Below are 13,228 nucleotides of genomic sequence, written 5' to 3' on the forward strand. Positions count from 1 at the left end.
TTTCTAAAATGTAACCGCAAATAAAAAAAATAAACGTTTTATTTATTTATTCGTAATAATAAAATAATATCTTTTGCTCCTTTTAGGAGCAAAGAACTAACTGATTAAATAAATGACAATTAAAATATAAAACAAATTACTTACAGTTAATTAAATAATAGGAACAGTATACTGTTTTTTTATTTTTGGCAAAGATAATCGAAGATCTGTTGTTTATAGGTAAGAGATGGCGCCAGTTAAATTCGGGCTGTTCAAAACGAGGAGTCGGGATCAACAGGAGCAGCCTTCTACCGAGAACCTACTTCAGGACAGCACCAGCTCTGAACTAGGTACCTACTAACAATGAACTAGAACAAACCGTCAAAAATACAATACAATACCTCGCGTCTCGCCTCGAGCCTCGATAATCCGAACTTCAAAAAAACACCCCCCTGTACGGACTGGCGAAGCGTTCGGATTCTAGTATGTTATAAAGAAAATAATGGTATATTCTAAAAAAAACATAGGTATTTACTGAGACTCCAAAGTAACAAAAACAAAGAAATTAATCAAGAAAATACCTTAACACAAAATAGGTAATCGCTAACAAATCATTTTAAGAACTCATCTAATGTAGTCTACCGGGTTATATTTATTGCCAGAGCAAAGGCTTTGTCCCTCAAATTACGTAGCATCATTCATCAGCCCAGTCCAAACAAGTGGTCAATGCCGATAAGCTAAATAAAAGTGTGTAAGAAGTGTGTAATAATAAATAGAAGTCTGTCTCGGAAATAACTCGACGTATTTTGTAAATTAATTAATAGACTACCAAACAAACTAATCAAAAAGACCTCCGCGAGCTGTACCGGGTGCAAAGGTGCCCATCACACTGGCCGCGTGGCCGCGTTGCGACGTTGAATAGCGATGGCCAACCTTTGCAACAGGTACGAACCCGCGCATCAGAGGAGAGGACTCCTTAATCCGATGATAATTTTGATATTTGAAACACGTTTAAGGATAAAGCCATTAGGTAATTGACGACTTTAAATTTACGTACGGCACGGTAGTGCCCCCGCCAAGAAGTTTTTATTTTTTAATAATTTATAGTCACATTTGGATAAAGGATGAACGTTAGACCGGGCCGTGTCCGTGCCGGAGCTTCTGGAGCTTCGACTTCTATGGAAATCATCACGTGATCCTGTCATCTGTCATAGAAAAGTAGTTATGTTGTACGGGTTAAATCTTGTAAGCTAAATTTGACCCACTTTCCGACTTCCAATGAAGCTGAAAATTTGCATATCTACATATAAGTCGGGTGACAATGCAATATTATGGTAGGTACCATCGAGCTGATCTGATGATGGAGACAGGAGGTGGCCATAGGAACTCTGTGATGAAACAACGCAACCTACAGGACAACGCAACCTACTGTGTTACAGGGATTTTTAGAATTGCCTCGATGAGTATTAGTTGTCTGTCGTAAGAAAAGTACAGTCAGCGATAAAAGATTGTACCAAAAATGATATTTTTGCCAAAAACTTAATTCCTTCTTGTAATGGATCCTTTTTCAACAGCAACCCCCGGCTCACCAATCCCATCGACGAGTAAAGGACAAAGTGCAGATGCAGATTTCTACTCACCAGACATATCGGTGTTGCATCTCGACAGCGACGACGAAGACGTGAGTATATAGTTTCACAACAATCGCACGATAGTCGCACGATAATCGCACGACAGTCGCACGATAGTCGCACGATATAGTCACAGACACCACTAAATCAAGACATATCGGTGTTGCATCTCGACAGTAACGGTGAAGACGTGAGTAGGTATATAGTTTCACAACGATCGCACGATAATCGCACGACAATCGCACGACAGTCGCACTACAGTCGCACGATAGTCGCAGACAACACTAAATAGACGAGTAAAGGACAAAGTGCAGATGCAGATTTCTACTCAACAGACATATCGATTTTGCAGCTCGACAGCGATGATGGAGACGTGAGTATATAGATATAGTTTCACAACAATCGCACGATAATCGCACGGCAGTCGCGCTACAGTCGCACGTTACTCGCACACAACACTAAAGAGCAGATGCAGATTTCTACTCACCAGACATATCGGTATTGCAGCTCGACAGCGATGATGAAGACGTGAGGGTATACTTTCATAACAATCGCACGTTAGTCGCACGAAAATCGGACGACAGTCGCACGAAAAGGAAGAGTCTAGATGCAGATTTTTACTCACACAGTACACCGACGATGTCGAGACTCGAGAGCGACGATGATGACGTACTAAGTTCATTGTAATTACGCACGACAATCGCATAGCAGCATAAACAATCACACGATAGTCGCAAGATTTATCCTTTACACCACAAAACTAGTTTCGGCATTAAAAAATGTTTACAATAAAAAAAAGGTTCGATTTCAGCTAGACAGCCGAACCGTTCAGCCGAGCCGAAACTGTATTTGCGCCATTTGCGGTAGTGTCCGGCCAAACTATTGGTTTGGTTTCGGCAGATTTCGACATTAACAATCATGTTCCGGCCGAAGGTTCGATTTCGGCCGAAACTAGAAAAAACTGAACTTTCGGTCGGTTTCGGCCAAAAATCCTGTTTCGGTCGGACATCAAAAACAATGTAAACACTATAAAGTAAACTTGACACTGCCTTTTAAATGCTTGGCAAACCTACAAGGACAGCACTTAACAATACTTCGATTCCTTTTAAAGTTTTTTAATAAATCGCTCGACTTTCCTTTTCCCATAAATTTCCTGCGAACGGTGTTGGAAGTTCCCGTGTTATCCGATATCCAGTTCATCGGGTCGTTTATTATTTATGTGGGTTCCGTGAAATGAAACGGAGTTTGTAAAGTTTTATAAGTACTTAAAAGGTTTGGTAGTGGCACATTATGGCTACTTTATTCTTTATTCCTTAAAAAAACACAAGTAAGTATGTATACGTTTATAGCTCTAGATATGCCAAAACACTTATACTGTTAATACATAACTATCCCTAGGATCTTTATTTACTGAGATATACTGTGTCAAAAAAGTACAATTTAGTAAACAAAAAGCGATTGAAAAGGAAATGTTACGGCGAGATCGTTCGGATACTTGTCCAGTTGAGAAGATTATTTATTAAATAACATTTTATTCAAAAGAGTGACATTTTATTCAAAAAAATATTTATTTTATCAGCATTCCGATATCACGTAACGATACCTATTCTATCATAACATAACACATCATGCATGCAAACAAAATAATAATATTTCTAGGCAATTTGTTTGATTCGTTTATCCAATGGTTCAAGTCTCCAATCTGGGTAAGTCTCCCGGGCTACCCTATCTAATTTCAAAAGTTCCCTTCCCCACTAACACAGTGCTTTATTTATGAAATAACCCTAAACGTATTGCTTATAACCTTATAACGAATTTACGCCGAAATTTTCCGGCCCAATTACTTTAAAAGCTTCTATAAACTTCGGGGAACTTCGTTGGCGGATTGTTATACAGGGTAATTTTGTCAGCTGAACATAATTAAAAATCGATTAAAAATGTATAAGCAGAGTTATCAAGCTGGCTAAAACGTGGCATTTTATGTACCGTAAAATGGGGTGAGTAGGGGTAAAACTAACATTCAAACCTCGATAACATTTTATTTTTACATATGCAAACTGAATGGTGTATTGTATATCGTAATAAGTGTTCCGGACGTTTGTATTTTAGTTTTTATTTTATTTTGGGTAGTTCCATTTCATAACTTTGACGATAAACAGGAAATCCCACCTCACCCCGTAGTCCCTCGTAATTGGGGCGAGATGGGATTTCATACAAAGGTGATTTTGGAAGATTGTTGGATCGATTTTTTTTTATTATGAGCGTATTCTATAGCTCCATTTTAAATTGGAATACAGTATTTTTGTAGCAGTAGCCCTAAAATTCCATCTCACCCCCCCCCTTTCATCCCTTCTCTCCCCATTCATAACCCAACTCTCCCCGCGAACCCTACTCACCCCATTTTACGGTACTTCCGAATTTGAACTGAATTATGATTATAACTATGATTTTTTTTTTTCAGATCGTTTCAGAAAAACCTACGCCTACCAGACGAATTAGCCATAGCAGTGTTACAGAGGATCCACTGGTAAGGATACATCACTAGTATCAATCACTACATAGTAGGTAGGTATTAAAACAAAGTCGCTTCCCGCTGTCTGTCCCTATGTCAAGGGTCCACGGAAAGAACATGTCTAGTCACACTAGTGACACAGTAATCGCGGTTCTAAAATTTGGAACAATGTCAAAACGTATGGTAATTCCGTGACCAGGTATTATTTAACTAAAAATAAAGTTGTGTTACATTTATTATACAGTGGTAGCAATAGTTATTTGTACAACAAGAGATCAAAGTTTGATATTTCTTCGAGTGCTTATTTTGAGTCCCATGCAAGCGAAAGATTCTATACTAGATTCACGAGCGTAGCGAGTGAATCTAATTTAGAATCTTGAGCGTAGTAAGGGACTCAAAAGCGCACGAGATGTAAATAACTTTGATCTCGTGTAGTTCTCAAAACTTTTCACCTCAGCAGTGAGAACATATTAGAGAACCCGAAAAATATATTCCTTCTTCATCACTTACCTCTATTCACTCATGTTTTCTTAAGATATACCAACAATTAAGTTTTCACCTCAGCAGCTCGAACCCTACTTTGCTACTTTAAAACAGTGAGCAAAATCGCATTTTGCTCACTGAGTGAGCAAAATCGCATTTTGCTCATTTTGTCTCACTCAGTGAGCAAAATGCGATTTTGCTCACTGTTTTTAAGTAGCAAAATACCCTTGTTCGAGCTGCTGAGGTGAAAAAGATATAACTAATAGTTCATTAAGAGCTCTTCATTTTGAGATAAAAATCTCATTTTTCGAAAAATGTGACTAGACATGTTCTTTCCGTGGACCCTTCATGTATGCTTAGAATCTTAATAAAATAAAATAAAAATAAAATAAAAAAGCCTTTTATTTCAAGTCCAATTTGTTACACTCATTTCATTACAACAGTATAAGTTAGCATTTATTTATAAGTATTTATTTTAGGTATAATGTCAATTAGAATTATTTATTGTTATTGTTAAGTCAATTTTCACATATTATAAATATACAAAGTATTAATTATTTGTGGTGGACAAGAACCCCTCATCGGGTGAAGGCCTCCTCCAAGGACTTCCATCTATCCCTGTTTGTAGCTATATCTTTCCAGTTTATACCGGCTGTTTTATTTATGTCATCAGTCCAACGGCTGTTAGGTTTCCCGGAGCGTCGTTTGCCTGCAGGTCCTTTCCAGGTGGTAGCTTTCAAGGTCCAGCGCGAGTCTGACAGCCTGGCAACATGTCCAGCCCATCTCCATTTTTGTGTTTTGGCGTGTTCGAGAGCGTCTATTAGTTTTGTTACAGCTCTTATATTTATATGTGGTATTTTTTGAACTCTTTTTATGTTTAGCAGGCTTCTCTCCATCGCTCTCTGGCATGTAGTTATTTTTGATTTAATTTTTGCAGTGAACAGCCAGGTTTGACTTGCATAAGTCAGTGAAGGTAAAATACATATATCCATAACTTTTTTCTTGATTTTCATATTCATATTACTTTTCAGGATTTCCTTTAGGCTCCAGTATTTATTCCAAGCTATTTTTACTCGTCGGTCTACTTCTTCTTCGTTTCGTTGACTACTGAATGATATCTGCTTACCCAGGTAAATATAGCTGTCTACGTACTCTAGTAGCGTTCCATCGACGGTTATGTCCTTTTGAGTGCTATTGGTCATAAGTTTTGTTTTTTGAAAGTTCATTCTTAGGCCGACTTTTGCACTAGCTTCATGTAGAGTTTGTATCATGTATTCTAGCTGGGCGCAGTGTTCTGTCATTAATATGATATCGTCCGCGAAACGCAGATGGTTCAGATACTTACCATTCATGTATATTCCTATATTGTTCCAGTTGAGACTATTGATTACTGATTCGAGTACCGCTAAGAATAATTTTGGAGACAGCGGGTCACCCTGCCTGACGCCTCTGTCTATTTGTATGTCTGGTCCTAGTTTGTCTAATTGAACTCTACTGGTGCAATTTTCATAAATGTGTCTTATTATTCTTATGTATGTTGGATGTACATTGCACTGGTTCAGAGCGTCCCATATAGAGGAATGTGATATAGTGTCGAACGCTTTAGCGTAATCAATGAATGCTGTGTACAACGGTCTTCGGTATTCTTGATATTTTTCTATTACCTGCTCCAGTGTGTGGATATGGTCCATGGTTGAGTACCCGCTCCTAAATCCAGCTTGTTCGCATGGTTGGCACCTGTCAATTGCTTCGCTTATTCGGGATAGTATGATTGAAGAAAATAGTTTGTATGTGCATGACATTAGACTGATGGGCCTGTAGTTTCCTATGTCCATTGGGTTTCCTTTTTTATACAAAAGTATTATATTTGACTGCGTCCATTGTTTGGGTGCTGTTCCTGTTTTTAGGATGAGATTAAATAAATGTGCCAAGGGTGTCGCTAATAAGGGAGCAGCAGTTTTTAATATTTCATTTGTAATGTTATCCGGCCCAGGACTTTTTCCAGTTTTTAAGTTTTTAATACGTCTCATTATAACTATTTCATCTATTACTGGGACTTCACTTATGCTTGGAAGGTCTGTTTTTGGTGGTTCTTGCTCTTGACTACTGTATAACTTCCTGTAATAGGTTGTAGCAGTTTCAAGTATCTGATTTCGAGATAGTGCAGTATTGTTATCTGAAATTTGCAACTCCGGGATCCAGTTCTTATGTGTTCTGAGTTCTTTGTAGGCTTTTTTCACACTTCCGTCAGTGTAGATGTGGTTTTCAATTTTGGACTCTCTGTGCTTTTTATAGTCTTCTTTTATACTTTTACTTACTATTTTGTAAATGTCACTCAACTTTGATTTAATTTCTTTTGTTTTGGGTCTTATATTTTGGAGTTCCGTTCGCTTTGCTATTAGTTGCTTTTTCTACTCCAGCACTTAAATGTGTCAATTAAATGACTGACAGTGATATCTAAAGCAATGTCATTTGAATGCTTTGTCTATAGGCTCATAAGATGACTGCTAGCAGTCATCTTATGAGTATAATACAACTGCTTTATTTTTTTTAAAGATACAAGTTCCGATCATCTTGATTGAAAGAGGTATGTTTTCATTTACAATAATAACTCTTTTTTTTTTTAATAATAACTCAATTTTTTTTAAATAATAACTCTTTTTTTTAATAATAACTCTTTTTTTTTTAATAATAACTCTTTTTTTTTAATAATAACTCTTTTTTTTTAATAAAAACTTTTTTTTTTTTTTTTTTTTTTTTTTTTTTTTTTTTTTGCTGCAGCTGTCATAGAAAAAGTAATGTATGCAACAGCTCATAATTGGTTCTTAAAATTCTCGGGTCTTTTTTTACAAAACTCGACTACGTCTCGTTTTGTAACTTCGACCCTTGAATTTTAAGAACCCTTATTATATCACTGTTGCATAAACTACTATTGTGGTGTTAGATAATATGCCTTTCTGTGTGTTGTGGTTATTCTTTTGTGAATAGTTCAAACTTGTCTGGATGCAATTGATTAGCTTGTCATGATATGATTGTGTTAATTCGTCCGGCGCCAAAGTCATAAGTGGTTGTCTTTCTTCTTCGAGGCGTTTCAAGAAATCATTTTTTTCAATATCTGTCTGCAAGCTTTTTGTGGTCTTATTTCTGAAGTTGTGTCGGCTTTTTTTCGGCTGTTTCAGTAACCATGTTGCACGCACTAGTCTATGGTCTGACGAAAATTCAATTTTGTTGATAATTTCAATATTGGTTATACTTTGTTTTTGGTTTGTGAGAATAAAGTCAACCTCGTTTTTCGTCCTTCCATTTGGTGCGATCCATGTCCATTTTCGATTAGATTTTTTCATGAAATATGTGTTCATGATGGCTAGGTTTTTCTCAAGGCAGTAATCTATCAATAATTCACCTCGCTGGTTTCGTGAGCCGTAACCATGTTTACCTGTGATCCTATGCTCTTCTGGTTTCGGTTGTCCGACCTTAGCATTGAAATCGCCCATTATTATGACGTTTTTATCTGCCTGTTGGTATGCTCTTTCAACTATTTCATAGAAATTCTTCACTTGTTCGTCTGTGGCTTTTTCAGTTGGGGCATATACCTGTATAATAGAAAGATGGAAATTGTTAATCATTATTTTTAATAAGGCAACCCTCTCTGAAAATCCTTGAAAACTCACTATGTTGCGTTTCAATTTTTTTTTTAATTATGAATCCTACTCCGTGTAGTCCTTGTGTCTGGCCTGTGTAGCATAGAATAAAATTGTTGTGTTCTTCAATTTCTGTTCCTAGTCGCCTGACTTCAGATAGGCCAATAATATCATAATTTATTAATTTTAGAGCTTCAGAAAGTTCTAGTAGCCTCTCATGAGATCTAAGAGTCCTAACATTGTATGTTCCTATATGCAGTACATTCTCTTTATTTCCGGTTGCTTGCTTAGAAGACAGTTCGGAGGTATTACCTTGAAGAAGGGATGTGCTCGCTCTTGTTGATTGAGTGGGTGTCCTTGGAGGGTGGTGGTCTAGCTCTCCCTCGGTGACCAGCCGTGGTGGGAGGCGGAGAGGGGTTCTTGTCACGCGTTTTTTGGTTCACTATTATGTTGATGTTGATTTTGATTCACTGGTGTTTGTGGTTTTAGCACTGATGTAGTATTTGGTACATTGGCTGAAGTTCCAGTGGTGCCAATGGGTGCCGTCATATAGTCTGTAATTATGTATTTATTTTTCTTTGGTGCTCGTGGATTAACTGGTGTAACCGGGATGTTTTCCTTGTCTAGAGTCTGATGATGTGGAGGCGAGTATATTGTGTTGATATTTCTTTTCTTCTGGCTATAGTTGATGTATTGCTCACTGTTTTGGCTTGATATGTTTTTATTTTTTGATATTATAAGCTTGTCTTGCCTAATTATTGCCTTGTTGCCCCTGTCTCGCTCTTTTTTGGCCTCTTCTTGGAGTTCTTTTCTCTTTTCAAGTACTTTTCTTGTGAAGTCTTCTTTAATGTAGTAGTTCGTACCTTCTAAGTTTTTCTTCTTTTGCAAAACTTGTATTTTTCTTCCAAGTGTAGTGAATGTGATGATAACAGGTCTGACGTTGTTTCCTTTCTTACCAAGTCTTCTAACGGATTCTATGTCTGTTTCGTAGCACTGCACTTGCATCGTATTATTTATAGTTCGTAACACAATTGTTTCCAAGTCAAAATAGCTTCTTTCTTTCTCTTCTAGGCCAAACAGAACAATATTTCTCTGTCTCAGCCGGCGTTCTATTTGTTCAATTTGGTTCTCTTGAAGTTCCAATTTGTTTTCCAGATTAGTTTGTTTTTGTTCGATTAAACCTAGTCTTGCATCTAGTTTGTCTAAAACTTGTTTCGCAATAGTGTCACCCAGAGACTTCATTTCTTCACTTTGTTTAAACTGGTGTTCTTGTATCGACTTAAGCAGTTCTTTCATTTCCTCCATGGTTGAGATCTGTCAAATCTGTTTACGTCTTCTTTGCTCTGTTTTGCCGACAGAGTCGGTGTGTAGTGTTGAAAACAGTGGCGCTGCTAGGTATGTGTTACCTCTGTTTTGCCGACGGAGTAATGAGTTGTCATGGGTACAACAGATGGCGCTGCCCGGTATAACTTATTAGCTGTGATTTTGATTGAGCCGGGAATTTGTATCTTCGTAGTTGCAGACAGATGGCGTTGTATTTCACTTTCTATGGTCATATAATTATATTCTAAAAATTTGTCATTATTCGTTAAAATGTAAAATTAATTAGTTTCGTAGTTTTAAATTCTTCTAAATTTCACTATGTCAATCGATGTTTCATTGTCCGGGTCGGCTGCAGTGCAGAGATGTTGTTTTTAGTTGTGGGTAGATCTTGTAAAATTTTAATTAGGGCCGACGATGGAGTTTTTCGAAATTATCCTTTGTTTTCTTGTTGTCTCCACTGGTTTTTCACTTAATACACTAGCACTGAGTTTTTGTTTGTGTCCGCGTTGTGGTGCTGGTAAAGTTCGTTTTACGCCGTTAAACTTGTCCGTAATGTTCGTGTTTAAAATTTTTGTGCGTTTGTCTTTGTCTTCCTTGTTTTTGTCCGTATCACCTTTAATTAGCACACTAGCACTGAAATTTTTGTTCGTGTCCATCACTTTTTCCTCCTCGATCAAATAGTCGTATGTTTGGGCACTTTTAACACGATTAAACATTTTTTTTGGTATAAATATCGCGAGCGCAATTACAAGACGTCATGGTGGAGCGACACCAGCGCCCTCTCTCTCTTAGCTTAGAATCTTAGATCTTTAAAACTACGCAACCGATTTTGATGCGGTTTTTTTTAATAGATGAGTGATTCAAGATGAAGGTTTATGTATAATTTGTTAACCCGTGCGAAGCCGGGGCGGGTCGCTAGTGTATACATACGTTTAAATAGTGTCACAGAATACCTAAGTAATAGTATTATCATAGTAGTGTTATAATAAGGTCCAACAGTTTTCCCATTTCACTTTCAGACGTTAATTAGTAAATAAACACACACGCAATTGATGTCTATAGAATATATATTTTTTATTGGAAATCATGAGTTAGAACAATCACTAATTATATTGAATTTATGGATATAGAGTCTGTTCGGAAAGAGAAGAGTCGTGGAATGTATTGAGCCCCGTACATTCCAGGACTCTTCTTTTTCCGCACAAACTCTAGAATAATTTCTTCCAGTAAAGTTTAAATCCCAGAAGATTTGCTTACAATTTACATTCTTCATCTTATGTTAAGATTCTCTCGATTAGTTGGTGGACAGTTTCTCCAGAAATTAATACCTACATTAATTATTCAACAAGTCTGCTGGCTTTCCATCGTATTTGCAGAATACAGTCCCAAATTATATACGCGCGGCGATTTATATTATAACTAGCCCTCGCCCGTGGCTCTGTCCATGTAAAGACTTAATAAAAACTTTCAACAATCGCATTTTCACCCCGGATTTGTATCACCTTTTCTTACTTTAGTCTCTTAAGGCTCAAGGTCCTGTCCAAATGATCCGATATCGAACATCGGATTATCTGTGGTGAAAAGCAGCTGCCCTATGGCATCAAGCCGTTCTATTTTGGTTTAATGTCATCTTTTGAGCAATAAACATGGTTAAGAAAAGTTATTCACGGCCGAGGCGTAACATTTATCTAATTGTCCACAGAACTTCCAACACCTAACCTAACCAACCAATCCTCCATCTAACATGTATCTAATTGTCCACAGATGAACTACCAGCACCTAACCAACCAATCATCCATCGATCACGACGACACTCTCCCCATAGACGATGACGCTACCTCCTGCGACGCTAACTCCATACAGTTTGATGAAACCTCCCTAGCGCCTAGCGAAGACCTGTCGGTCTACTGTCTGACGAAGAAGAAGAACCTCAGGAGTGCCAAGGAGGTGCAGCAATTGAGGGACCTGGATATGTGGAGGGCGAGTGACGTTGAGGTGATGCAGGTGAGGATATAAAACTAGTCACCAAGAACAGAGAACTCGAGATGCAAAAATGCATGTTTTTTTAGGGTTCCGTACCAAAAGACGAAAAACCGGAACCCTTAGTGTAAGGCCTGAGTGGACGCTCATGTTGGGCGTGCAGCGGGGCGGGGCGTGCGGCGTGCATGTCAAACAAATGCAAACGTATAGTGGCGGCCTTAGTGCACGCTGCTCAAATCCCTTGGGAGCCCGACGCCACGCTGCACGCCCCGCCGAACGCTCCGCTCCGAGCGTCCACTCAGGCCTTACACTTATAGGATCACTCGTGTGTCTAGCTGTCCGTCTGTCACAGACTATTTCCTCCGAAACTGCTGAACCAATTACGATGAAATTTGGTACACATATGTAAGTCTGTGACCCAAAGACAGACGTGTAATGTAATTAAATGAATTTTAAACATAGGGGGCACTTTTGGGGGGTGAATGAGACAGTTAAAAAACAAAGTTTGCAAACTATATCGTGTTATATATCATATGAAAGTCTCATATGAGAATCTGAAATATATATTTTTTATAATTTTAAGATAAATAGTTTAGAAGTAATTTAAGAATATAGGAAAAGTCCAAAACTTCTGGGTCAAAAATTTTGAAAAAAATACAGAAAATAGGTCTTTACCTATAGATCACTGTGGAAAACCTATTAGAAATGTGCAGTAAAGCGTGAGCCGGATATTATGTGATAGTCAGCAAACGAGCAGACGAGTCGCCTGATGGGAAGCGGCCATCGTCGTCCATCAAAGGAGCCACTTAAGCGTTGCCGACCCTTGAAAACCCTACCCGCTTCTTGAAGAATCCCATGTCCTAGTGCAAAGGAGGCAACTCATTCCACATTCTGCACGTTCTGGGAAACGAGCATGGTTCCCATTTTGATGTCCTTAAACTCCCAACCCAAAGGCATTCAGCTGGCCTAGGGCTGCCGTCCGTCCGGGTTTCCCCGGATTTGTCCTAGTTTGGAGGCCGTCCGGGGGCCGCCCGGGGAGGTTTTCAAAAAGTGTCCCGGAACTTTTTAGAATGAAAAAAAACGATTGTTTTTTTAATAACATTATCTTCGAACACGTCCGGGGAGAAAATGCGATTTACGCCAAATGTCCCGAGTTTTTTAAGTCTATGTCCGTGTTCGGCGAATTTAGAGATGGCAGCCCTAAGCTGGCCTAGCCAATGTTACGATCGCTAGCGCTTCGCTATCGAATCTCTTTGTGTCTCTCTATCACCCTTCCATATTAGTGTGACAGTGACAGCGTTTTTTTCGCTACGTAGCGTTAGGGATTGGCATGTTGTCTACGGGGCCTGGAATCTATTCCGAATAAATATAAAACAATCTCAATTGTTAACAGAACCTCCTAAGCCGGAGCGGCAATCTCAACGAGCAGTTCAAATGGGAGGCCATCGCCACAGCCCGAGGGCTCTGCACGCTCACGGACAACTGCGCTTGCACGGACTGTGCACGTGCTAAATACTTAGCGGGAATGGCGGATGGCGACGGCGGGATGAGCGCGGCGCCGTTACTGAGCGTAGGGTGTGTCTTACAGTAAGGTTTCTATCACAGTTTTGACATAAAATGTAACAATGAAAATAGCTGTGCTTAAGTAGGTTAAGTACGAGGGGTGTTCAAAATATTCT

General features: G+C 38.6%; 2 protein-coding genes across 2 annotated transcripts in view; one reads left to right on the top strand and one right to left on the bottom strand.

The window, feature by feature from the left end:
* LOC134659005 (uncharacterized) overlaps window positions 1–13,228 on the bottom strand; it is a 237,202-nt gene that overhangs the window by 167,657 nt on the left and 56,317 nt on the right. The window lies entirely within an intron of this gene.
* On the top strand, window positions 227–13,140 carry LOC134658962 (uncharacterized). Its single transcript, XM_063514568.1, has 5 exons — window positions 227–329; window positions 1,554–1,660; window positions 2,118–2,279; window positions 11,322–11,573; window positions 12,943–13,140. The coding sequence occupies exons 1-5, from the start codon at window positions 227–229 to the stop codon at window positions 13,138–13,140; spliced, it is 822 nt and encodes a 273-aa protein (XP_063370638.1).

This window comes from Cydia amplana, chromosome 24 (assembly GCF_948474715.1).
Source record: "Cydia amplana chromosome 24, ilCydAmpl1.1, whole genome shotgun sequence".
In the NCBI taxonomy this organism is placed as follows: Eukaryota; Metazoa; Arthropoda; class Insecta; order Lepidoptera; family Tortricidae; genus Cydia; species Cydia amplana.

What these genes read in the sequence shown, in the direction of transcription:
- LOC134658962 (XM_063514568.1), top strand. Translation starts at nt 227, where the DNA reads ATGGCGCCAGTTAAATTCGGGCTGTTCAAAACGAGGAGTCGGGATCAA. An exon ending in TCGAGAGCGACGATGATGAC is followed by an intron (nt 2,280 to 11,321) that starts GTACTAAGTTCA and finishes TAACATGTATCT; the next exon opens with AATTGTCCACAGATGAACTA. An exon ending in GTGACGTTGAGGTGATGCAG is followed by an intron (nt 11,574 to 12,942) that starts GTGAGGATATAA and finishes AATTGTTAACAG; the next exon opens with AACCTCCTAAGCCGGAGCGG.